Source organism: Saimiri boliviensis, chromosome 9, assembly GCF_048565385.1.
Source record: "Saimiri boliviensis isolate mSaiBol1 chromosome 9, mSaiBol1.pri, whole genome shotgun sequence".
In the NCBI taxonomy this organism is placed as follows: domain Eukaryota; kingdom Metazoa; phylum Chordata; class Mammalia; order Primates; family Cebidae; genus Saimiri; species Saimiri boliviensis.
In genome coordinates, this window is record NC_133457.1 from 109,143,281 (window position 1) to 109,168,134 (window position 24,854).

Sequence of the window (24,854 nt, forward strand, 5' to 3'; positions counted from 1 at the left end):
ACTGCCTGGGTTCAAATCCCACCTCTACAGCTGGTAAGCTCTATAGCTTGGAGTAAGGTTTTGTTTTGTTTTGATGGAGTCTTGCTCTGTCACCGAGGCTGAAGTGCAATGGTGTAATCTCAGCTCACTGCAACCTCCACCTCCTGGGTTCAAGCAATTCTCCTGCCTCAGCCTCCTGAGTAGTTGGGATTACAAGCACCCACCACCATGCCCAGCTAATGTTTACATTTTTAGTAGAGACGGGGTTTCACCATGTTGTTCAGGCTGGCCTCAAACTCCTGACCTCAAGTGATCTGCCTCCCAAAGTACTGGGATTATAAGCATGAGCCACTGCACCAGGTTGAGCAAGGTATTTAACCTCTTGGATGCAGTTTCCCCATCTGTCAAATGGAGCTACTAATAGCACCTACACTGTGGAGCTCAGACAATTAAATGGGCTCAGGTATAAAGCCCCAAGAATGGGTTCCTGGCCACACGGTGTGAATGTGAGGGTTTGCTCCGACCACTACCAATTCCTCCTTGCATCCTTTCCCCAACCCCAGCAAAGTGCTGGGCGACATGGTGCCAGAGGAAGACCGCCAATGTCCAAGGACCTGGAATTAAGGTTCGACTCTGCAGACACACTAGGGGCTGGTTGCCACTTGGTAACAAGGATGTTGCCCACCTCACAGGGTTGTTATGATGGTCAGGAGAGATGGCCAGTGCTATTTCCAGAGCCTGCCAGCCAGCCTGCCTGCAGCAGTGCCCTGAGTGAAGCAAACGGGAGACTGGTGTAGAGAGTCCACCTCTAGATGGGTGCCTGCTGCTCAGCAGCTCTCCCTTGTTGCCAGGTAGGCTGACAGTGGCCAAGTTTTTAGGTTTTTTTCCCAAGAAAAGCGAGAAATCTGGATTCTCATGAGAAATCTGATTTCTCTGGTTGGCAACTAAATTCAAATATTTTTGGGCTGGACGAGGTGGCTCAGGTCTGTAATCCCAGCACTTTGGGAGGCCCAGGTGAGTGTATTACCTGAGGTCGGGAGTTTGAGACCAGCCTGACCGACATGGAGAAACCCCATCTCTTCTAAAAATACAAAAATTAGCTGGGCATGGTGGTGCATGCCTGTAATCCCAGCTACTCAGGAGGCTGAGGCAGGAGAATCTCTTGAACCTGGGAGTGGGAAATTGCAGTGAGCTGAGATCGCACCACTGCACTCCAGCCTGGGCAACAAGAGTGAAACTCCGTCTCAGAAAAAAAAAAAAAAAAAAAAAAAAAAAAAAAAAAAAAAAAAGATTTTTGTGTTTGCTATTTCAACACAGTGCCACCTAAACAAAACCCTGACATAGGGGGTGACACGCTGCGGAAGCCATCAGTGTGCATGTTCTGGCGTCTTCCTCGCTCTCTAGACCCCTTCCTGCCTTCTTACAACTCTGCCCCACCCCCTGCCTACCCCCAGCATGTCTGGCACCCTGTAGGGGATTTGGTCTGGGAAGTTTCTTCATGCTCCACTGAGATCAAGGGGGTACAGAGCCCCAAAGGGACGACTTGTTATGAACGAAAATGAGAGGCAGGCAGTCTAGAAAGTACCAGGTTTTATTATCTTTTTATCAAAAAAAATATCAGTAACAGACAACAGTGTGAGAGGTGCCTACAGAGGAGGTGCGCGCTCCAACTCAGCCCGGGGGGCAGTGGGGACAGAAGAGGATCCAGCCGGCTGGGACCCTCGGTTGGGGTGGTGACGGGAGCTAATGGCCACTGGTGCAGCAAGGAAGGGTGGTTCCCCTCACCGCAGCCACTGGGGTCAGGAAGAGACACGGCCTGCCTAGGCCAAGCCACCAGGCCTCCCCTTTCAGGAGAGGGAGGGTCCCAGACAACAGACCCCCAACTGGGGCCTCATCAACGCTCCCCCATTCCCCCTTCCCTACCCAGGGAGACAAGGGTCGTCCCAGCGCAGCTTAGGCTGTGACTTGTTAAGCCAGTTTAGTTCTCTAGAACAGTGCTGTCCAATAGATGGACATGCTCTCTGCTGTCAATATAGTGGCCACGAGCCACATACAGTGACGGCTCTAGAAATGTGGTTAGTGCAACTGAGGAAGGAATTTTTAATCTTAGGTGATTGTAATTGGCTTAACTTTAAACAGCCGCAGTTGGTTACTGTATTGAATAGCACACGCTAGAGCTTGAAGAAGGCCAACCAGAGCAAACCAGCTGGGTCCCAAACAGAAGGCAGAAAGGGTAGAACCATCTACCTCAGCTATTCAGCCCCATCCGAAGGCACCAGAAACAGGGCAAGAGGAAAAGGCAAAAACCCACCCAGCCACGTGAAAATTCACTCACTCGACCACCCAGCAACATCAAACTGGAAAGACCACACTATTTCCTGAAAAAATATATTCATCTATTTTTCTAGGACCAGGGAAGAATAATAATATATTATAAGAACACAGACACAAATATCCCAACAACCCCTTCATTATATTTTGGGATCTGCTAAAAAAAACTATGCTTCGGCAAAAGCTATTTTATAAGAGGAAGCAGCTTCAGAAAGGGCCAAGGTCATCGGGAGGGGGGTTTAAAGTATTTTTAAAAAACTGAGGAAGGGGTTCAATGAAAGAGAACAAAGAGAGAAGAGGAAAGCGGAGGCCCTATCTAAAGCTATAAATAGTAAAAAAAAAAAAAAAAATTAATAAAAATCATCTCTCCGGCTCTTCTCTCATTTTCAAGAAACAAACAAAAACAAAACAAAAACAAAATGCTAAATACAAATTTAGCAGGTGCTGTGGAAATGTGCGAGAGAGTGAAGACGGCTCAGCACCTCCACGCTCTTGCCCAGGCAGAGATACACTCCGCACAAAGGAATGAACCATTAGAAAAACAAACAAACACTAAAAATAGATTTACAAATATTCTATAAATCCATTTCGGCATGAACTCTCAGCTCTTCTCCCCATCCTCCCCCCAAAATAAAAAAAGGGGAGGTTTCCAAAGTCACTTGAAAGAGCCTAGAATGGCCCAAGGTATATACCACAGAGACTCCCATAATGTGATCACAAGTACCCATTTGCAGAGACATCTCAAGGTGCAGGTGATTCTAGGTCCTTCCCCCAGTTCCTGGCCAAGAGACAGGCTGTGACAGGGAGGGAGGAAGGCCACTGGGGGCAGACCTCCAGCAGAGACTCACACAACACCCATTAGCCCCCTGGCTTCAGAGAAGCTCTGGATGAAGCATGGTTGGTATGGGCTTGAGGCCAGACCTAGATTCTCAGCTGGAAGTTTAAGACATGATCCAATCCCAGGCTGGCCTTCAGAAAGGCCAAGTTTAACCTATTTTTCTGCCAGGGCAACTGAGCCCTAAAGATCAAGAAGAACCTAGCAGAGCAGTAGAAGATGACGTCTCTTCTGAACACTTCAAAGGTAATCAGAGCTGGAGATACTGACAAATCAGTATTAGGTTGACCTCCCCCTACCCTAATGTCCACCCTTCAAAATCCCCTGGCCTCCCTCCCCACAAAGTCCAAGCCAGTGCCCAAGAGCAAGCTTCACGCGTAGAACTCGTTGGTTGGGGCTTTCTTGTAGATGGGTTTCTTGCCCAGGTCATAGCTGCCTTCATCCTTCTTCTTCATGCGGTATACCAGCAGTAGGATGAGGAAGACGGCAAAGAGGATGCCCACGATGCCACCCACAATCAGAGCTGGAGAGGAGGAAGAGGAGAGGCAGAGGTGAGAGCTCCTCATCAGGACCTAGGGATGAACACCTCTCTTTCCCCCGTCAGTTTTGTTACAATCAGACATCCTCACCGTCACCACTGCCTGTGCCAGGCAAGTGGATGCCCTTTTTTTTTTTTTTGAGACGGAGTTTCGCTCTTGTTACCCAGGCTGGAGTGCAATGGCACGGTCTCGGCTCACCGCAACCTCCGCCTCCTGGGCTCAGGCAATTCTCCTGCCTCAGCCTCCTAAGTAGCTGGGATTACAGGCACGCGCCACCACGCCCAGCTAGTTTTTGTATTTTTAGTAGAGATGGGGTTTCACCATGTTGACCAGGATGGTCTCGATCTCTCGACCTCGTGATCCACCCACCTCGGCTTCCCAAAGTGCTGGGATTACAGGCTTGAGCCACCGCGCCCGGCCTTTTTTTTTTTTTTTTTTTTTTGAGATGAAGTCTCACTCCGTCACCCAGGCTGGAGTGCAGTGGCACGATCTTGGCGCACTGCAACCTCCCCGTCCTGAGTTCAAGCGATTCTACTGCCTCAGCCTCCCGAGTAGCTGAGACTACGAGTGCATGCCACCATGCCCAGCTAATTTTTGTATTTTTAGTAGAGACAGGGTTTCACCATGTTGGCCAGGATGGTCTCGATCTCCTGACTTCCTGATCTGCCTGCCTCAGCCTCCCAAAGTGCTGGGATTACAGGCATGAGCCACTGTGCCCAGCCAATACCTTATTTAAGTTGATCTCACGGCCCCAGTTATAAGAAGGGGGTTGTTAGCATTTTAAGTCACTGAAGACCACAGGGCTAGTGACAAGGCCACTATTTAACCCACATCTGCCTGAGTCTAAAGCCCAGGCTCTTTCCAAACACCAAGCGGACTTCCCTGCAAGAGCCTAGCACTAAGAGGAGAAAGCAAAGCGGCAGGCTATGGAAATCCCTGCAGACATATTTATCCTGCAGTCCTTAGCACAGGGGCACTCTCTAGCAATTCCTGTGTGCGTATGTACCTAGACAGCCTACACTTCATAGGCAGGTAGGTACATCCAAAGTGCACACATCCAGAATGTACTAATTTCCAAGATTTTAAGCTACAATTACATACAGAACTCAGTAGCTAAGGCTTGGTTTCCACTCCTGCCTCTCCCACTTCCTGGCTGTGTGATTCGGGACAAGTTGCCTTCATCTCCATCACTGCAAAATGGAAACAGCCATACCTTTCTCATACATTTATCCTAAGGATTAAATAAATTAATCCACTTAAAGTGCTTAGAACAGCTCCTAGTGCACAGCATATTCTCAAGATTCATTCACTGTAAAGGTCTGAGGTTTGTGTCTGTGTCCGGAGCCCCCTGAATCAGGTGTGCTCAACAGGAAGTGCTGAGTAAATGACACATTCGGGCTCCAAGAGGAAAACCAAGCTAGTGTCGGGCAAAGATGGGCTGTGAGTGGGTCTGGTGGGTCTGATCTGTCCACTCTGCCAGGTGGCCTGAATGACTCATTCCTGTTTGCTAGGGGCAGGGATGCCTCACAGAATCCCTTCTGTGGCAGATTGAGTCCCCTAATTCGGTCTTACTCAGGCTAAGAAGATTAATTTTCCATCCCTGCACACACTACAAATCTACGTACACAATGGGGACAGAGTGGCACAGAGGACTCAAGCAAGGTGCTTTCTTGGGTATGAGCGAGCAGCAGAAAATTCCTATGAAAAACAGCAAAAAAGTACCCCCAGGAGGTGCCAAAGAAAGCACATGAAATACGAGGCATCAACCCTATTCTCGTCTCTATCACCTTTCCCTCTGATGACCCCGGTTCCTCCATGAGGCCCTGGGTCTGTGCTGGGACACCCCACAGGGTCAAGTTTCAAGCACGGGCTCAGAAGCTGACTGTGGTCCTAGGTCCAAATGCCAGGTCGACCACTTCCTGGCTTTGTGACTTCATGTAAGTTCTTTAGACTCCGTTTTGTGTTGTAGGGACCCAAGGAGGGGCACAGGAATCATACAGCATATAGCAAGCATTTAATCAAGCTCCTGGGTGCTGAATAAAGCTTCTGGAATGGGGGATTCCACGTCACCAGCTAACAACGTAACTTTTCACAGAAGGCTCTCATGCTGGATAATTCTCAAATGGAAGATTCAACAGATGAACTGGCTTCAGTTCTTTCTTACTATGTGGCCCAAAGCCTGGGCCTCAGTCTCCCCATGTATACGAAGCAGTTGCTTGGATTAATCAGTGGTTTTCAAATTTTTCTTTAGAAGCCATAGAACTTTTAGTTAATTAAAGCAAATCCTAATGCAAATCCAAAACCTTAAGCAAATCTTTTTTACTTTTGAAAGAAAAGTAAAAAGAATTTTGGCTGAGATGCCAAGAAGCCAGGGTCAGGGCTGAGGCGGGCCCAGTAACCTGGGGTTGTGCCTCCAAGGACCCTCTTTACCAGAGACAGGTGAGACCTTTCATCTGTCCTGGATGAAGCCAGGCCACTGATGTTTGGCACAGGGCTCTTTCTCTGTAGCTCAAGCCTCCTCGGAGCCGCTGGCCCTGTTGATTCCCAGGAGACAGGAGTTACCAGCCTAAGCCCAGGGTGCCCACTCACCAGGCTGGTTCATCCAGACTGGCCCTCAGCATGACCTTGGGGAGTTCCCTCCAACCAGTTGACAACACCCTGGGACATATCTTTCCTCACAATGCACATTCCAGTAAAGAACTCTCGGTTGAGACCAAACTTCTGCTTCCCGAGGCTCTCACATGAAGACACCCTGTGCCTCACCTACTGAAGGGGTCAGTGACAATTTAACGACAAACAACACTAACAAATCAGAACAGTTCTTTACAGTGTGCAAAGTGATTTCAAAAAAATTTCTTTTTCACAGACTCATTGTATCAACCCCAGGAGGTATCACTGTACCCATTTTACAGATAAAAAACTGAGGCTTATCCAGTTCAAAAGCTTCTCCGCCAAGGTCACAAGGCTACCAAGTGATAAAGCAGCGGAAGGGGAAAATAACCCAATTTGAAGGAGCCTCCAGACTTTCAAGGGAAATTAACTTTTGATGATTAACTCCCTGATGCCAAACCCATACAGTGAAACTCCTTTGAAAAATAAACGAGAAGAACTTAAGGCAAGGGAATGACTCAATGCCTATTTTTTAGAAGCCTTTGATAGGCACTTCTTCCTCTCCCTCCACCAGGCTGCACAGTCAGAGCCACCCCATAAGGGAGGTGTAGTCCTTCAATGTTCTAGGGCAACCTAAGTGGGCAAAAGGAAGGGGAATCAAGGAGTCTTATGGGCTGGAGGCATCCCTGCCTGCAGGGGCTTTCAGCCATGGAGCCCTCTGTCCCCCTTCAAGGCATTTTAGCAGCAGCATGGGACCTTACCTGCCAGGACCTCTGTTCTCTCAAAGATGCTGCTGCCCTGCACGGTGCTGGACATGGACACCTTGTTGGACACATCCTCACCCTCTTCAAAGGGTGACATCCTCTTGGGGACAACCTCATTCTCCTCCAGTTTCTTGGGTTCGGCGGGGATCTGGCTCCCAGGCCCTGCCCTCTCAGGGATGTGGTTATCTAGAGACACCTGGATGGGTGGAAAGGGGAAGAGACACTCAGCATATTTTAGGAGAAACTCCGGGCAGGGAACAGGCACATTCAGCCAGGCAAAGGATCTGGTTCTGCCATATTCAGCTAAACCATGTGGTGCTGGAGCAGAAACCGGCAAGAGCCGCTCCACAATTATGCTGCCAAAATCCTTATCCCCCAACTTTTCTATATCTGTCCCAAATGAAAAAATGAATGCAATCTGCTGGGCATTCAGTTGGCTCACGCCTGTAATCCCAGCACTTTGAGAAACTGAGGCAGGCAGATCACCCGAGGTCAGGAGTCTGAGACCAGCCTGACCAATATGGCGAAACCCCGTCTCTACTAAAAAATAAAAACATTAATTGGGCATGGTGGCAGGCGCCTATAAATCCCAGCTACTCGGGAGGCTGAGGTAGGAGCATCTCTTGAACCCAGGAGTCAGAGGTTGCAGTAAGCCAAGATCACACCATTGCACTCCAGCCTGGGCAACAGAGCAAGGCTCCATCTCAAAAAAAAAAAAAAAAAAAAGAAAGAAAAGAAAAGAAAAGAAAAATGAATGCGACCAAGGCAAAAGGGAAGCAAGTGCTCTCATGCACTGCTGGCCAATGGTTATTCTAGAGCAACCACTCTGGAATCAATTTGGCAAAACCTGAGACGTCGCTTGCCCTTTAAAGGTGGCAGTTTTACCCTGGAAACTCTATTGTAAGGAGCTCTTCGGAGACTGTGTGTACAAGATGCTTGCTGCAGCTACTCTGCCTATGAAGTAGCCATTCTTTTATTCCTTTACTTTCTTTTTTTTTTTTTTTTTTTTGAGACGGAGTTTCGCCCTTGTTACCCAGGCTGGAGTGCAATGGCGCGATCTCGGCTCACCGCAACCTCCGCCTCCTGGGGTCAGGCAATTCTCCTGCCTCAGCCTCCTGAGTAGCTGGGATTACAGGCACGTGCCACCACGCCCAGCTAATTTTTTGCACTTTTAGTAGAGACAGGGTTTCACCATGTTGACCAGGATGGTCTCGATCTCTCGACCTCGTGATCCACCCGCCTCGGCCTCCCAAAGTGCTGGGATTACAGGCTTGAGCCACCGCGCCCGGCTATTCCTTCACTTTCTTAATAAACTTGCTTTCTTTTTATGGTCTCACCCTGAACTCTCTACCTTGTGCAAGATCCAAGAACCCTCTCCCTTGGGGTCTGGATCGAGACCGCTTTCTGGTAACATCTTTCTGGCGAACCGCAGAAGAGACAAGACAGAGGAGACCCAGACCCAAAGGAAAGAGACTGCAGCATGATTGGAGGACTTTGGATGTCACCTTTTGTCAGAACTAAGAGTTATGAACGGCCCGCACCATACTGGCGCTTTCTGACTGAGCTCCTCTCTACCATAGATACGAGAGGGAATATCATTACCCTATTCAGCAGGAAGAAGCTACAGAAGATGGATCTTCGTCCCTCTGCCACCCTTAGGATTAAGGGTTCTCTTATAAAAGGGAGCGGGGGAAATGTCAGGTGTTTGAACCAGAGTGCCTACCTCTTGAATACGGGCCGGGTAAAATAAGACTGAGACCTGCTGGGCTGCATTCCCGGTAAGTTAAGCATTCTAAGTCATAGAATGAGATAGGAGGTCGGTACAAGGTACAGGTCGTAAAGACCTTGCTGATAAAACAGGTTGCAATAAAAAGCTGGCCAAAACCCACCAAAACCAGGAAGGCAACAAAACTGACCTCTAGTCGGCCTTGCTGTTCATTATATGCTAATTATAATACATTAGCATGCTAAGAGACAGTCCCAATCAGTGCCATGACAATTTACAAACCCCTGGCAAAGTCAGGAAGTTATTCTACGTGGTCTAAAAAGGGGAGGACCCCCAGTTCTGGGAATTGGCCACCCCTGCCTTCCTTGGAAAACTTATCGCTCTGCAAAAATAAAAAAGATGCTTGCTGCAGTGTTTTAATTTTAAAATTTAAGAAATTATAAACCATTTTTCCATCAAGAAAGGGAATTGGGTAAACTATTATGCAGCCTATAAAAATGACAAGAACATTTAATTATGCAGGGAAATACTCATGACCACTCTAAGTAAAAAATGCAGTTCATAGAGTTAGGGTACCTTTTTTTTTTTTTTTTTTTTTTTTTGAGACGGAGTCTCACTCTGTTGCCAAGGCTGGAGTGCAAACTCTGCCTCCTGAGTTCAAGCTATTCTTCTGCTTCAGCCTCCCAAGTAGCTGGGACTACAGGTGCACGCTACCACACCTGGCTAACTTTTTATATTTTTAGTAGAGACAAGGTTTTACCATGTTGGTCAGGCTGGTCTTGAACTCCTGATCTCAGGTGATCTGCCCACCTCAGTATCCCAAAGTACTGAGATTACAGGTGTTAGCCACTGTACCTGGCCTGTATATATATTTTTATATCAATGCTAGGAAATAGCTATAAATGTAGAGAAAAGGAGTTGGTGTTGACAGTGACGATTCCTGCAGGGATGATGGCCTTCCAGCAACCTACAAAATGAGATTGGGGCCAGATTTTTTTTAAAATTTTAAACAGGGTCTGGCTCTGTCACCCAGACTAGAGTGCACTGGCACGACCTTGGCTCACTGCAACCTCAGCCTCCTGGACTTAAGCCATTCTCCCACCTCAGCCTTTCAAATAGCTGGGACTACAGGCACAGGCCACCCCACCCGGCTAATTTTTGTATTTTTGTAGACACCAGGTTTCGTCACGTTGCCCAGGTTGATCTTGAACTCCTGACCTCAAGCCTCCCAAAGTTCTGGGATTATAGGCCTGAGCCACCATGCCCAGCCCAGGGCCAGATTTTTAAAAAGCCTTCCTGCATAGTGGGGTAAGATCCGTCACTTATTCTCCCTGTGGGGGCTGCATTTTCTGCCTTTTCTAATAGGTCTGCTATACAGAAGCAAAGTGGAAGAGGTGGAAGCATGTAGCTACTTACCAAGGGATGGATCACTGTAGGGCCCATCTTGGAGTCTTCCAAATCATCTGTAAGGTCAGAATAGCTGTGTGAGTGTGAGGTCCATTACCCCAGGAAAATGACCCCTTCAGCCAGGGCTGGTGGGAGTTCCACCTTACAACTAGCTGTCAAATACTTAATGTCCACCAAGGGAGCTTCCCTAACCCTACACCTCAGTCATCCATCTGGGGCTCCTAAGACCCACCCCCTGGCTCTTTCACCGGAATGTGTGAGCTGGCAGCTGGGCAAAAGCTTCATTAGCTCCAAACCCTTGCTATGCAAAGTGTGGATCCAAAAACCAATAGCAACACCTGAGAGCTGGTTAGAAATGTAGAATTTCAAGGCCAGGCATCGTGGCTCATGCCTGCAATCCCAGCACTTTGGGAGGCCAAGGTGGGTGGATCACATGAGGTCAGGAGTCCAAGACCAGCCTGGCCAACATAATAAAAGCTGTCTTTGCTAAATATACAGAAATTATCCAGGCATGATGGCAGGTGCCTGTAATCCTAGCTACTCAGGAGGCTGAGGCAGGAGAATTGCTTGAACCTAGGAGGCGGAGGTTGCAGTGAGCCAAGACTGTGCTACTGCACTCCAGCCTGGGTAACAGAACAAGACTCCGTCTCAAAAAAAAAGAAAAAAAGAGAGAAGAAAAATGTAAAATTTCAGGGCTGACTGAATCAAAATCTACATTTTAACAAGATCCTCAGAGAATTAACTTTTGAAAAGGAAAACTCCAACTGCAATATTAAAACATTTACTGGGTGACTATGTGAGATGATGAATGTGTTAATTAGGTCTGCTTTAGTAACCTTTTTACTATCTATACGCATCCCATAACATCATGTTGTATGCCTTAAATGCACATAAAATTAATTAATTTATTTATATATTTATTCATTTTGTTTGAGACAGAGTCTTACTCTGTCACCCAGGCTGGAGTGCAGTGACACGATCTCGGCTCACTGCAACCTTCACCTCCCAGGTTCAAGAAATTCTCCCACCTCAGCCTCCCGAGTAGCTGGGATTACAGGCATCTGCCACCACACCCGGCTAATTTTTGTATTTTTAGTAGAGACGGGGTTTCACCGTGTTGGCTAGGCTGGTCTCGAACTCGTGACTTCATGATATGCCCGCCTCAGCCTCCCAAAGTGCTGGGATTACAGGCATGAGCCACCACGCCCAGCCATAAAATTTATTTTTTTCAAAAACTGAACACACACTTACTGAGTGCTTGGTGTGTGCCAAAGGCTTTAAATCATTTCAGTTCACACAACACTGATGTACTGTCTTATGTATTCCCATTATACAGATTAGAAAACTGAGGCTCAGTTCACACAGGATGGAGACTTGAACTCAGGACTATCTGAGTGACTCCAAAGCTATAACTTGCAATCATTAACGCCTCTCTGCACATAGGAGGGGGCACGTCTCATTAGCTGTCTGGGCCCTTCACCCACCCCAATCTCCTCTGAAGCAGATACTTGTTCTTGGTTTCCCAACCACTTCTCTGCTCACTCATGCCCCCTCCCACCTCATCCCCACTTCTAAGCTGCTACTTTTCCTTTCTCTGCAGTAGCATGATTTCGACTCACTTCAGCCTCAACCTCCTAGGCTCAAGGGATCCTCCCACCTCAGCCTCCCAAGTAGCTGGGACTCCTACAGATCCATGCCACCATATCTGGCTAATTTTTGTGTTTTTGTAGAGACAAGCTCCCACCATGTTGCCCAGGCTGGAACTTTTCCTTTCAAAGAATGGAAAACACTCTTTGGGTCCTCCTTCCCCACCCCCACCCTGTCCTGCCACCCATCCTACCCTCACCCCTCCCCCACCATGCTCTGCAGCAAAGAGAAGAGCCTATGAGGAGAGGTTCAGGCTGGAGCTCAGAAAACCCAGAGCTACCAGTGACTTACTTCAAAGCAGCATACAACTTGCCCTATGGGGCTCTCAGGGATGGAAACAGTTAATCCAGTTACTTTTATCTCCCCCCACCACCTCCCCCTCTTTTTTTTTTTGAGAAGGAGGAAGGCACTTCAGGAAAAGCCCCACAAAAATCCAAGTCTCAAGGCATGGTCACCCTCCTGGTTGGTGAGGCCACCACTCCCTCCAGGTTTGTGCCCACACCTGCCCACCACACCTTACGTACCCAGATCTCCAGAGCCAGACAGCTCAAAGTCATCAGGTTCCTGCCCGGGCCCCACGACATCCTCATCGTCTGGTAGGGCTCCGGAGAAGTACCGGCCTCCTAGGAGGTCCTGGGGGTCGATGACCTCCGTCTCTCGTATCTAAGATAAAGAAAGGGGACACATCAGCCAACATCCACCATGCTCCGTGACAGTCAAACCCCGAAAGCTAGTGAAGTGGGAATTCAGAAACTAGAAAGAGACCAGGCCACCGTCTGAGAACTGTGTCCTGGATCCCACTCTCCCTTTTAACTTGCCGTGTGTCCTTAGGCAAGTCTCTTTCCCATTTTGGGCAAATAAAAATAGTAAATGAGGCTGGGGACAGTGGCTCAAGCCTGTAATTCCAACACTTTGGGAGGCCAAGGTGGGTGGATCACCTGAGGTCAGGTGTTCAAGACCAGCCTGGCCAATATGGTGAAACCCCATCTCTACTAAAAATGTGAAAATTAGCCGGGCATGGTGGTATGCCCCGTAATCCCAGCTACTCAAGAGGCCGAGACAGGAGAATTGCTTGAACCTGGTAGGCAGAGGTTGCAGTGAGCCAAGATCACGCCACTGCACTCCAGCCTGAGCTACAGAGTGAGACCCCGGTCTCAAAAAATATAAATATAGTAAATGAGGTAATAATCAAATTATTAATATGGCTAGGTATCATTTACCAAGCACTTGCTATGTGCCAGGCCCTGTTCTTAGTAACTCTGAAGGCATGTTATTAACTTAGTTTTACAGCCCAGGAAGACATTTTCTTTTGGTGACACGGCTGGCCGATGGAAGAGTGAGGATTGTACACACAGGCCTGCCTGACTTCAGAGCCAGGAGTCCCATGCACAGGGCCCTGGGATGCTCTGCTCCAGGGCTCTGTGATGCAGCGGCCGCTGATTCACACAAGGCAGAGAGTGGGCTGCTGGCTCCGGTCTTACCCAGTCCAGGACACTTTTCCCAGCTGAGTCAGTCTGGGCTGGGACAGACAGGGCTGGCTCACACACACCCTAAGACAGCCTCAGGTCAGGGTGCTGCCCAGACCTGATGACTCAGGAGTGCACTCCTGGATTCAGTCTTGCCTTCCAAACATCTCCCTCAGATCTACTCTGCTGCCAGCACAGTGCAGACCCCGAGAGGCGCAATCCCCACCTTCCCTGACCATCCACTCCAGTACCTGTTAAGTGTCCTTCACCCACTACCCCGTGGAGACACAGCTGATCACGACAGAGTCTCAGGACCACTCCCACCAAACAGCTTTCAAAAGGAAAGTATCAGAGGTCTAGGGCAGCCCTACAGTACATCAGTCACCCTGCTGTCAGCCTGTAGTTCCATGGAGTGGGAACAAAGATCCCTCAAGAGCATGGAAAACATGTGGATGCTCATCACCCTTCCTCCAGCTTCTGGGCCCAGGCTTCTGTTTGCCCCGAGAACATCAGCTCTGAGCAAAGTTCATTATTCTACTAATTAAAACATGAAAGTGCCTAGTATTTGCCAGGAGAGTTGGGGTTTTTCATCAAGTTCAATACACCATGCCCCTCCCGCTGCAAGACATCCCATCTCCCCCAGACCCCGTAACTGCAGGAGCCGGATGTCTGCCTAGAACCACAGAATGCCAGGACCCAGGAAGCTCCTGTCCTCCCGTTTCACACAACTTGGATTTGACCCCGGAAGAGGGCAGGGACTTGCGCAAGGTCATACAGAGCATTCACTACATAACTCAGGATAGAAAGAGGCCAGCTCTCTGTTTTAGACATCCCAGACTGTCCTTCACTCAGCTGAGACTGCCACTGACAAAGGAGGGTGTCTGAGAAGGAACACCTGTCCCTGAGATAAGGCTATTGTCATTGCAGGAGAGGCCCAGGAAAGCTGCTTGGGAGGCACTCCTGTGTTCCCGCCACTGGGCTTCCGGGGAGAGGCAGGTGGAACCTGACCTTACGCTCCCTCTTCCACCCCCACAGCGGGAGGATGCTGGATTCCTGGAAGGGAGCAGGGTCTAGGTGCAGGGAAGGCAGTGGGCAGGAATCACTCTCACCCCAGGGAGTGGGGAGAATCTCTGCTGAATGCTTGGCACCCGTGGGAGTGGGAAGCCAGAGAGGTTAAGGCCTGGTCAGAGATGACTTCATGGCTCAGGAATCAGGAGCTGCTGGGCCAATGGTGCTGGAATTTAAGCCCCCGCACATAGCCCGTGCCTGTGGCTTTGGTTTGGCAGAGCAGGAGGAAAGTTCCTTGTGGCTACCCAAGTGCCGGTACCTAAGGGCTGGGTCCCTGTGCTCCTACCTCCATCTCCTGCTGCAGATCCCCCAGGAGCCCAAGTGACAGGCCCGAACCAAGCGCACAGCCTGTCTAGGTCCTTTTCACAACAGGGCTCAGAAAGGTCAAGTCATTCGTCCAAGGTCACACAAGCAGGAAGTAGCCACACTAGACCAGAACCCAGGCGTCATTCACCTGGGCTTTTAACCACAAACATATAAACACATGCGTGAACACATATGTACACTGGGTCATCAGCCTACCCCAGGCTCCAAGGAAGCCCCGTTAAGTGGGGCTCAAATCCAGCCGGGAGAAAGAAAGAAGGTACACTTTGGCAACTTGTTGACAGGGTCACAGTCCTCGGCTGGGGCTGTCGTTCCATTACAAGACTTGTCTCAAGCTGAGAGACCTTTCTCCACCCCTCAGTGCCCCCAGAAGCCAAGGAATGTTGTTTATGACTCAGCCTCCCTTTCAGGACGTCAAAGTGCTAAGGAGTATTTCAAAACAACCCATGGGATTAGCATGCCCATTGACCGTCAGGAATGACCTCCATTTTGCATTAGAGAAATGAAGGCTGTGAGGGCAGGTGGGGTGTGAAGATCTTGCAGCAAGTCAGCGGCAAAACCAAGGCTGAAACCAAGATCCCCAGTCCAGCACCGGTTCATCCTTAACCCTTCTTTTCTACACTGGGTTTCCAAAACAGAAACGCATCTAGTCTAAAGTCACCCCGGGGCTCTGTGGCACGGCAAGGATTTTGATCCTATTCCAAACTCTGAAAGGATGGAGTCTTCAAAGGCTGCATTTAGATGAGCCCAAGATTTCCCTCCTACAGCCAGTCAAGGGGCTGGGAAGAAACTCCTTCCAGCTCCCACTAGTGATGAGGCGACACAGGGAATGAAGTCCCTCCTGGAGCTCTGGAAACCCGCTCTCTGCCCTGTTTTGGTCCTTTCTCCACCCATGACCTCTGACAAGAGGGAAGGAAACTCCCCATTGGGCAAGAGCCATTTAGGACTCAGCTAGCAAGACCAGACCAAACCCCGCGGGACTGTGGGCGATCGCTCTTTTCTTGTGTAAAGGTTGGGAAGGCACCAACAGCCCTCCTCTCCTCCGCCCGCTTTTAAGATGAGGCCCATTCAGTCTGGGGTGGCTTTGAAGAACCAGGCCACCCAGCAGCCAGGCCCAGCCCTGACCAGAAAGGGACTCCGCCCTGCTCCTGGCTAAGAATGTGGTCTGTTCTGCTCAGCTCACCCCATCTTTGCCCAGGCACGTGTGTTCATGTGTGTACATACACAGGCACCCTCCCTGGGCCCTCAAGTCTCCCTGTATCTTTGTCCTTTTCATGAGCACACAACAGAAATTCCCAACTAGTAAGACAGTGGTGGCCGAGCACAGTGGCTTAATCCCAACACTTTGAGAGGCCAAGGTGGGAGGATGAGCCCAGGAGTTCGAGATCAGCCTGGGCAACACGGTGAAACCCCATCTCTATAAAAATCGGCCAAATTCGGTCGTGCACATCTGTGGTCCCAGCTACTTGGGAGGCTGAGGTGGGAGGATCACTTGAACCTAGGAGGTCAAGAGGTCAAGGCTGCAGTGAGCTATGGTCGTGCCACTGCACTGCAGCCTGAGTGACAGAGAAAGACCCTCTCTCCAAAAAACAAAAAAATAGGGCTGTGGGCCTGGGTCCCACAGATGCTGCTGGCCCTGTGGCTGGTGGGGATCTGGGATTGCTGCCTAGGGGTTTAGAAATCCTAGATTCTTCCCCAGACTGTTAGGGAGAAAGAAGGGAGGGTAAGTGCTCTTTTGTTCTATAGAAACTAACACCTGCCAACAGACCGCATCTGATTTTACAACCTAGCAAACAGATAAGAAGACAAGGGACTTTGCCAAGGTCACCCACTCAGCTGGCAGCAGAGAAGGACTTAGAACCTAGGTCTCCTGGCTCCCAGACTGGAATTGTCTCCTCTTCCCTTCAAGGGTCTTGGCTGCCCCTAAGGGTCTCAGCAAATCCACAGGCAGCAGCTGTCACTACATTATACTTCCCATCTAGTTCTCTGGCTATAGGCATGAAGCTACAAAAAGGTCCCATCCCAACCCTATCCCCAAATCCTATGGCTTCTGTCACCCCAGGAAAAGCATGAGCAACTGAAAGGAGTATCCACTACATGCCAAGCACCATGCTGGGTACTTTGTTTATACAAGTTCATTTAATTGACAAAACAGCCTTGCAAGGTGCTCTACCCATTTTGCAGATGAGAAAATTCAGGTTCAGCTGAGTCATTTAACCAATGTCATGCAACTAGAAAGCGGTAGAGCTGGGATTCAAATCCAGCTCTCTCTCAAGACCACATCCTAACCACAGCTAGGCTTCTCACTGCCACCCACTCTTCACATCTCTCTAGCCTAACCTTCCAGTCCACAACACACCACCTGGACCAGGGCTCCAGGGCACCCCTGCTCCTGCCCAGGAGTAAACAGAGGTGAAAATGATATTGCTTAAACAAAGGAACAGAAACTTGGCTGGGGCACCAGGGAGGAGTTCAGGGTCAGGGCTTGGGTAACTGTGAACTAATGAGAGCCTCCCCCCATCTGGCTCCTCCCCCGGGGAGGTAGGGGCAGGGACACACTTGACCCTTCTTTCAGGAGACAAGACCAGAAGGGTAATAACTGGGCAAGCCAAATTTAGTGGGGAAAGGGGATGGTGAGTACCCGGGGCTCCAACTCCTGGACCCACCAGAATGATTTCTAGCAGGAGACCCCCAGCAGCGTGCACTAATAGTCACTGTTCTCCCCTACCCCACCCACTTCTTAAGGGCCAGACGTTCCCCAGAATGGCTAAAACCTGGGGCCCACATTGTGACTCTACCACCCAGAGTGATTGTGCATAAAGGCAAACTCACAAGTGTGAGTCCTGCCACTTCCTAACTAAATGAGCTTGGGAGTTTATTTCGTCTCTGAAATCCTGTTTCTTCTTTTGTGACTAGGGCTGGTAGCACCTTGCAGGGTGATGAGGATTAAGTGAAATGCATTCGTGTGTGCAATGGTACCAGCACGTGGCCTGGGACACAGCAGGTGATCAATGAACAGTGGCTGTGATTAACCCCAACCTGCCTTCCTCCTGGCCAGTGATATTAGTGCTCAAAGGATCAGAGACCTGGGAAAACGTGCAGAGGCAGTTCCATTGCTGGAAGGAAGCTAGTCTGTGGACAGAGAAATGGTGCTTTGCAAACTGTAAAGGAATGTAACCTGTAGTGGGTTATCATTTTGCTTCTGAGTCCAGAGACTTTTCGAGAACCAATTAGGTCCCTTCAGACTGTGCACAAAAAAAAAAAAAAGACGCAGAGATGGCCAGAGAGCTGCCCGAGGTCACACAGTTTTGAGCACCTGTCCTAAGCAGATAGAGGTAAAGACGATATTTTATCTTCCCCAAAGGAGCAAATGGCAGTAACCAGAAACACTTGAAATTCTACTTAGGAACAACAAAAAAATCTAGAAGGTTAAAAAAAACCCTACACACCAATTCATGCTCTGGTGCTCTGATACCTGAATAGTTAAACCAGGTCTGGGAGTGGGGGTGGAGTGAGGGTTCAAATGTCCCCTTCAAGGTCGGGTTACTCTGAACACAATCACTCAGGAGACAGCCAGCCCTGGCACAGACAGCAACCAGCTTTTCACCAAGCCGCCGGGCAGCCCATTCCCTAGCAAGAACTGCAGGATCCTAGGGTGCCAGCTAGAAATGGGGGAAGGGTTCAGGAGCCTCTGGACGTCTCCCTGCCAGGAGCTAATCCAGTACCCTTTTCACTAACTCCCTGGATGATCGTGGATAATTCTCTTCTCTGAGCCTCAGTTTCCCCATCTATAAAAGACAGGTCTCAAAGAGACAAGCCTCCCTCTGTCCCAGCCCAGTAACCAAGTTGGGCATTGCTCCGATTACCGGTGGAGACAGCCAGGAGGGGGCTGCCTCCCTCAGGGCCTCAGAGACAGAGGTGCATTGAAGCTGGAGCTTGTAATCTAGGCAGCAGATCCGAAATCCCTGCTGGATCCAAGGGCCAGGGAGGCTCTCGGGATGTAAACAAACCTTCTGTGTTCTCAGAGCAGAGTAGAGAGCCCACGCTGAAGCCTTGTCTTGGCTGATTAGATCAGCCCTGGGTGCTGGCTTCCTGCCCCTTCCCAGCCTCCCCCACCGCCCCCCGGGGAAGCCATGCTCCAGACCTGGGCAGTCTGTCTCACAGATGGCTCCGGCAGGGCTTCCCCAAAGCAAGGAGTATCCCCACCCTGGGTAACCAGGCCTGCCATGTGCCACACCTACCCCCATGCCCAGAGTTTGGAGTGGTACCGCCAGTCCCCGCAGGCCTGGCCGCTGACTGCTGGGCTTCACCAAGTCACTGTTTCCACACATACCAGCCTCTCCCTGCCTCCCCTTTCCATTACCCCAGGTGTCACCTGACCAGCAGCCTCTTCTACTGTGCCAGAGAAAACTGGAGCAGCAGAGCTCCCGGGCCTGGAGGATGGGGGAGGGGCGAGATGCAGCCTGAAGAGGTGGCAGCCACTAAATAGAAAGGTCTGGGCTGAGGGTGGGGGTTGGGGGAAACAGGAGGCTTGAACCAGGCTGGGAAGTGGGGGAGGGAGGAAGGATGACTGCAGAAGGTCAAAGCCAGAAAGACCTGCTGAGATCAGAGTGACCTTTTAGGGAGTACTGGAGCCCCCTGGAAAGGATAAAAAGGTCTAAACCCAATAACTGTAACTGTCAGTTTACATTTTCAACATGTGCACAGACACCACCTCCCCAGAGCCAAAGTCTGGCCAGGTTAAGAACCCTTGTCTAGGTGCTAATAAAGCCAGCCCTTTACAAGTTTGCCAAACACCGATTATGACCCTTGAGTGTCACAGGTGTTTTATAGAGGACACTGGGGTTCACATCAACGAAGTGACTTGTTAACTCTGTATGTCCCTGGGTGAGCAGCAGAGCTAGGATGTACCCTCCTTCCAGTCAACCAGCCTTCAGCAGACAGGGCCAGAGAGGCCCCAGTGAGGTGCAAGAATGTGCCCAAAGGTCACCCCTGAGTTAGTTAATGGCAAACCAGCCCAAGAAGTCAGGCTTGTTCTTCCAAGGTGAAATGAGACCCTAACTGTTGACATATGTGGTCTCTCTCCTCCCTCTCTAGGGTACCATGCAGTGAAAACGTACAAGAAACTGGCTTTTCAGAACACTGTACCCTTTCAGTCCACCAACAAACACCGCACCCTTCAAAGTGCTATTTGAAGTCACCCAGCCTCCTTAGGACTAGAAACTGCCCCTTCAGCACAGGAGAGTGACCCTAAGTCCTGGGCAGCATCCAGAGCAGCCTGGTACCCTTGGCAAACCCCCTGCCCCCTCTCCCTCCAGGCTGCAAATGGCTCCGCACAGGGCTGAGCAGATCCCAGCAGGAGAGGTGGGGCTGCCCAGAGCTGGTTCTTGTTTAAACATCAACTCATTCGATAATTAGCAAACAGCCCACTTCTAAAATAAACAAATAGGAGATTTGGACTCCAACAACCCCACCCTAGACTTCTACCTTCCCACCTCCCAGCTGTGGGGTTAAATAAGGAGGATGGGAGAAAGCTTTCCAGGAGACCTGGGCTCAGAATCTTCAGACACAGGACCCCCTGGCATGAAGGTGGCCTGGGCAAGGAAGGCAACTGTCACTAAGTAACACCTCCTCCCTACCAGGCATGGCACTAGGTGCCTTTACTTACAGGCTGACATTTCCTTTAAGCTTCGCCACCCCGGTATCATGATCTTCTTAACAGACCAGGGGGTTGGGCTCAGAGGTTGAGCAGCATGACCGAATGCATGTAGCTAGTAAGACGTGGACTTAACACGTCTGGAGTTAGGTCTGCCTAACACCAAAGCGATGTTTCAATGCCCTCTGGCCAGCCCCAGGAAGCAAAGAAGAGGCATCACAAACATCAGAGAATCCTGGGGGCAAACCACACCTGAACAGTACCAGCTTTGCTCTATGAAATAACGCAGGCCAGTTGCAGCCTCGGTTTTGCCTTAAAGGGGAAAAAAGTACTACCTGCCCTGCAGAGGTCTAAAGCCCGATTTTGAGGACTGGCTGCACACTGTACAAGGTCAAGGCCCACACGCAGGCAACGGGCTGTGAAGGTACAGGACCCAGCTTCCTGCATGTCCCCTCAAGGCCCCGGACACTGAAACAGTGACTCCCAAAGGACGAAGTAAAACTCTGAGCCCATTCCAACACCCCCACCACAGAGCTGTCCTATTAGCCATGAGGCTGCAAGGAAATGGGTGACTCAGGCAGGCTACACTAGCAGGCAGTGACTCACGGCACTTGGTCCAGCCCCTTATCCCAATGTTAAGCGTTTATTTGGAACTCACACCTGCCTGCCCAGACCAGGAGGTTGAAGGACAGCTTCAACTTCTTCTCCCAACAGGGAGCTGGGGCTGGGAGCCCAGCCTGGCTTCCCCAGCTTCTCATTCAGGCCGGCTCAGCACTCCAAGTCCTTGGAAAAGCCCTCTGTTTCTAGGAGCTGGGGATGGCAGGAGCTGAATGTTCCCCGACCCCCACTTCTCTTCTGAGACTGGGATTTGTTTAGACTCTTTATCAAGGAGGCCAGGAAAGGGCCCCTCCCCTCATCACTGGGCTCTAGAGGGCAGAAAGGACCCTTAGAAGGCAATGGTCCAGCCTCCTTATTTTACAGTTGTGGACACTGAGACCCAGAGACAGGGCATGTTTGCTCAAGGTCACCCAGCAATGCCCAAGTAGAACCGAAGGCATCTACCTTCAAACCCAGCAAATTTCCTCATCTGAAATATTCTGAGGACACTCAAACGAGCCACCTTGCCCTATCAGTCAGACCTGGTTCTGACCTTAGCAAGTCACTGCATTCCTCTGAGCATCCATTTCCTGTAAAAATAGAGAAAATAGTACCTCACAGTACTGGGAGATACGCATACTAGCAATAAATAACATTAATGAACCTTTCGGAATAAAGTTACATACATGAATTTATTCATTCATGCAAGCATTTCCTGAGAACTAACTAGGGGGACAGGTATTTCACAGAAACAAATAGAGCAGAGTTCCTGCCTTGGGTGTGTGGGGGTGGAGGGGGAGGGGATTCAGAATTTGGTAGAGTATGTTAATTCCCTCAAGTTAATTCCTTCAAGAGAGAGACCCCTTTTGAATGGCAGGTATTTCAGTTATTAATCAAATTCAAAGCTAGAAAGGACTCTGGAGGCAAACCTTTCATTTTAAGGTGGGGGATGCCAGCCCAGGGGAAAGAGACCTCCACTGCAACTTACGGAACCCTCCAAATCATGGCCCACATATTTTCCTAGGTGTTTGCTAACTCCCTGGGCTCAGCAAGTCCTAAGAGCTCTCACTTCTCACTCAAGAGCCCTAGAAGCCCCTAGGCTTCCGCTGCCAACCCCACTCCCATGTAATCCAGAAGAGGACGCAGTAGATCAGAAATGTCCTTAAACTGAAGTACACTTGATGGGTGGGAGACACTTCCCCAGAACTACCTGGGCCTGGGGCCAAGTCAGTAAGTAGGCTGTGGCCCTGGGCAGCAACACCTTTGGGTGGAGGGGGCTCCCAAAACAAGGCTGCCTTTAATTGGTCAGAGAGGGAGTGGCAGGAAGGCAGATCAGGGAATGCTCCCAGCTGGACAGGAAGAACTGGTTTAGTATAGCAAGCCCCGCCAAGCAGAGGAGAGGGCAGCTGGGTACTGAGCCTGGGTTCCCTTCCAGAGCATGGGGGTGGTACGGGGAACGGTGGAACAGTGGGGGGAACACCACCCGCAATGGGAGGACTCTTAGAGACCCTGGTGTCCTGGATGCTCTCTGCTAACCCAAAGTAGTACCATGTTACCTCTCGCATTTGGAAAGTAGGCATAATAGAATCCCCATGTGATGGGTTTTTGGTGAGGATAAAATGCAGCATAGCTGTCATACAAAAAGTACTCTATGAATCCTAACTGCTATTAGCAAAGTCCTTCTCCCTGGGCCTCACTTTTCTCCACCTGCAAAAAGAAAAGGCCACGCTGGATCATCTCTCTTGTCAGTCCAAGCCAACTGTGACTAGGTCTGATTTTTCCAACCACAACCCAGAAAAGAGGGCCAGGGGATAGGCCAAAGGGGAAGCCCTGTGCCCCAGCTACAGCCAGGTCTGTGACATTAGCCAGGAAGGGGAGAGCTGAGGTCAGGATGAGACTTGACACCTTTCTCAGGAAACAGCTGCAGGGCTGACGTCTCCCTCATGGGCCACCCAGGCAGGGACTGACACTGTCCGCTTCCCCCAAAACACATCCTTCAGAATGCCCCCAGGACACAGCTGTCTGCTCCTCACCCTGAAGTACCTGCAGGCTCAGCAGCCCCTGGGAGGAAACTGGCATGTGACTGGGCAAATGGTGACCTCAGCAACTCCTGGGTCCTTTCCTCTTTTTCCCTGTACTGCCCTTCAGATGCTTCCCCAATTGCTAGACCCCAGCATATCCTTCAGGGCCTAGTTTAGAGCACTGTGCTTTGGTTAGGCTCGGTTCCCCTCGGATTAGGTTAAGTCACCACCTTCACTCTGGCCTTGTTTTCTTTTACCTAAGAATTCCTTTGCCTTCCGGGCCTAAAATCTCAACAGATTCTAAGTTGTCTTGAGTTACCAAGGATGGGACACTGGAATAGCACAAAGAGTAGAAGTTAAGATAAAGCCACAACTTGGAAGCCTGGCTGCCTGAATTTGAATCAGACTTACCCTTTTATTAATTAACTGTGTGACCCTAGGCAAGTTACCTAACCTCTCTAGCCACAGGACCAGTTTAAGAACAGTACACAGTAGGATTGTTGTTGGAATTAAGCTCCTTGATAATACCCATTAGAAAGTTACTAGAACAATGTCTGCTAATGTTTGCAATCATCATGGCCTGTCTGGAATTACGCCAGTAGTATTGCCTAGGGGTCTCATTCATTCCTCATCAAGAGCCCGCAGGCAGAATCAACCTCCCCCTAAGTAAACTCAGAAGAATAGGAGCCTCAAGGCTTTCAAAGAAATTAACATTAATGGTTAAACTCCAAGGATCTGCTTGCTCTGAAAACTGGGGCTAAAGGGCACAAAGGGGGCACAAAGCTCAGGCTCTGTGGGGCAAGTTTGCCATCACCAGCAATTCCCACGCCCCCAACTTCCCAGATGAGATTGCCTCCCTTCTCCTCAACTGGTTGCGGGGATGGATAGAGCTTCTGCTGGCCCAGGGACGGCTATGATGGAGACCAGTGGACAGTGAGAAGGAAAGGTTTCTCTGGGCTCATTGAGGCCTTCTCTCCCCCTTCCCGCTTCACCCCACTCAAGGTGGATGCTTCAATTTCTTATCTGCAATTGAGGAAAAATGAACATACTTCTTGCAGAAAGCAGAGGCTCAGTTCCTGGCTAAGTGTTGAGTCTAAACCATTCCTCTCCTCTGTCCTTGAAAAAGCAGAGTCCCCAACTTTCCACAAACCCTAAAGCAGTGGTAGTCCCCTCTTGTCCCCTTCCCTCAGTCCCTTGGTGCAGTATTGGGAAGAGATTCAGAAGGACAGGGCTTTGCCCTAAGTCACAAGTCAATGACAGAGCTGGGGCCAGAACTGAGGTCAGGGCTCTGTTCTCCCTGGTGTGTGAAAGAGGGCCTCGCACAGCCCTAAACCCCTCCCCCTTCCGAGTACACGCAGCCCCCTGATCCCCAGGCTACCTCGGATCCTAAAACCTTCCGCTCTGGGCGCTCAGAGAGCGAGGAGGGGGATTCAGCGCTCCAAACCTGCCCCAGGGTCACCAGGGAAGGGACGAGAGTGTGGGAGTTAAGAGTTGACACCAGCTTAGTCACTAATGAGCCCGCAGCCTGGGGCTGAAGCCAGGGAAGGCGGCAAGAGCAACAGGCGAGGGGCGCACGGCGCGTGGAGAAACTGGCCCGTGACCCCGAAGCAAAGTTTCCAACAAAGTTTCCCGGGCCTCAGTGTTCAGCTAGGGGCGGCGTACCCCCTGATCTGCCCCCGCCGGATCCCAGGCTCCCGGGAACAAAGGGGACACCGGCCTGCCCCGCCCCCTATTCCCCCTCCCGGGGACCTCCAAGCACCCACCGACTCGGCAGCGGCGGCGCCTACGAAGAGCAGCAGCAGCAGCGCGAACAGACGGGCGGAGGCCATGGCACCACGAACGGGAGAGGACGCGCAGGCAGCAGCTAGTGGCCCCGGGCGGGCG

At 50.3% G+C, this 24,854-nt stretch overlaps 1 protein-coding gene across 1 annotated transcript; it reads right to left on the minus strand.

Moving 5' to 3' along the window:
• Positions 1-1,554: 1,554 nt before the first annotated feature.
• Positions 1,555-24,854, minus strand: SDC4 (syndecan 4). Its single transcript, XM_039479398.2, has 5 exons — positions 24,734-24,854; positions 12,363-12,501; positions 10,201-10,247; positions 7,056-7,254; positions 1,555-3,668 (listed from the first exon to the last, which is right to left on the minus strand). Exons 1-5 carry the CDS (start codon positions 24,797-24,799, stop codon positions 3,517-3,519), a joined length of 603 nt encoding a protein of 200 aa, XP_039335332.1. The 5' UTR covers positions 24,800-24,854; the 3' UTR covers positions 1,555-3,516.

What these genes read in the sequence shown, in the direction of transcription:
- SDC4 (XM_039479398.2), bottom strand. Translation starts at nt 24,799, where the DNA reads ATGGCCTCCGCCCGTCTGTTCGCGCTGCTGCTGCTGCTCTTCGTAGGC. An exon ending in GCGCCGCCGCTGCCGAGTCG is followed by an intron (nt 12,502 to 24,733) that starts GTGGGTGCTTGG and finishes TCTTTATCTTAG; the next exon opens with ATACGAGAGACGGAGGTCAT. An exon ending in GAGAACAGAGGTCCTGGCAG is followed by an intron (nt 3,669 to 7,055) that starts GTAAGGTCCCAT and finishes CCTCCTCTCCAG; the next exon opens with CTCTGATTGTGGGTGGCATC.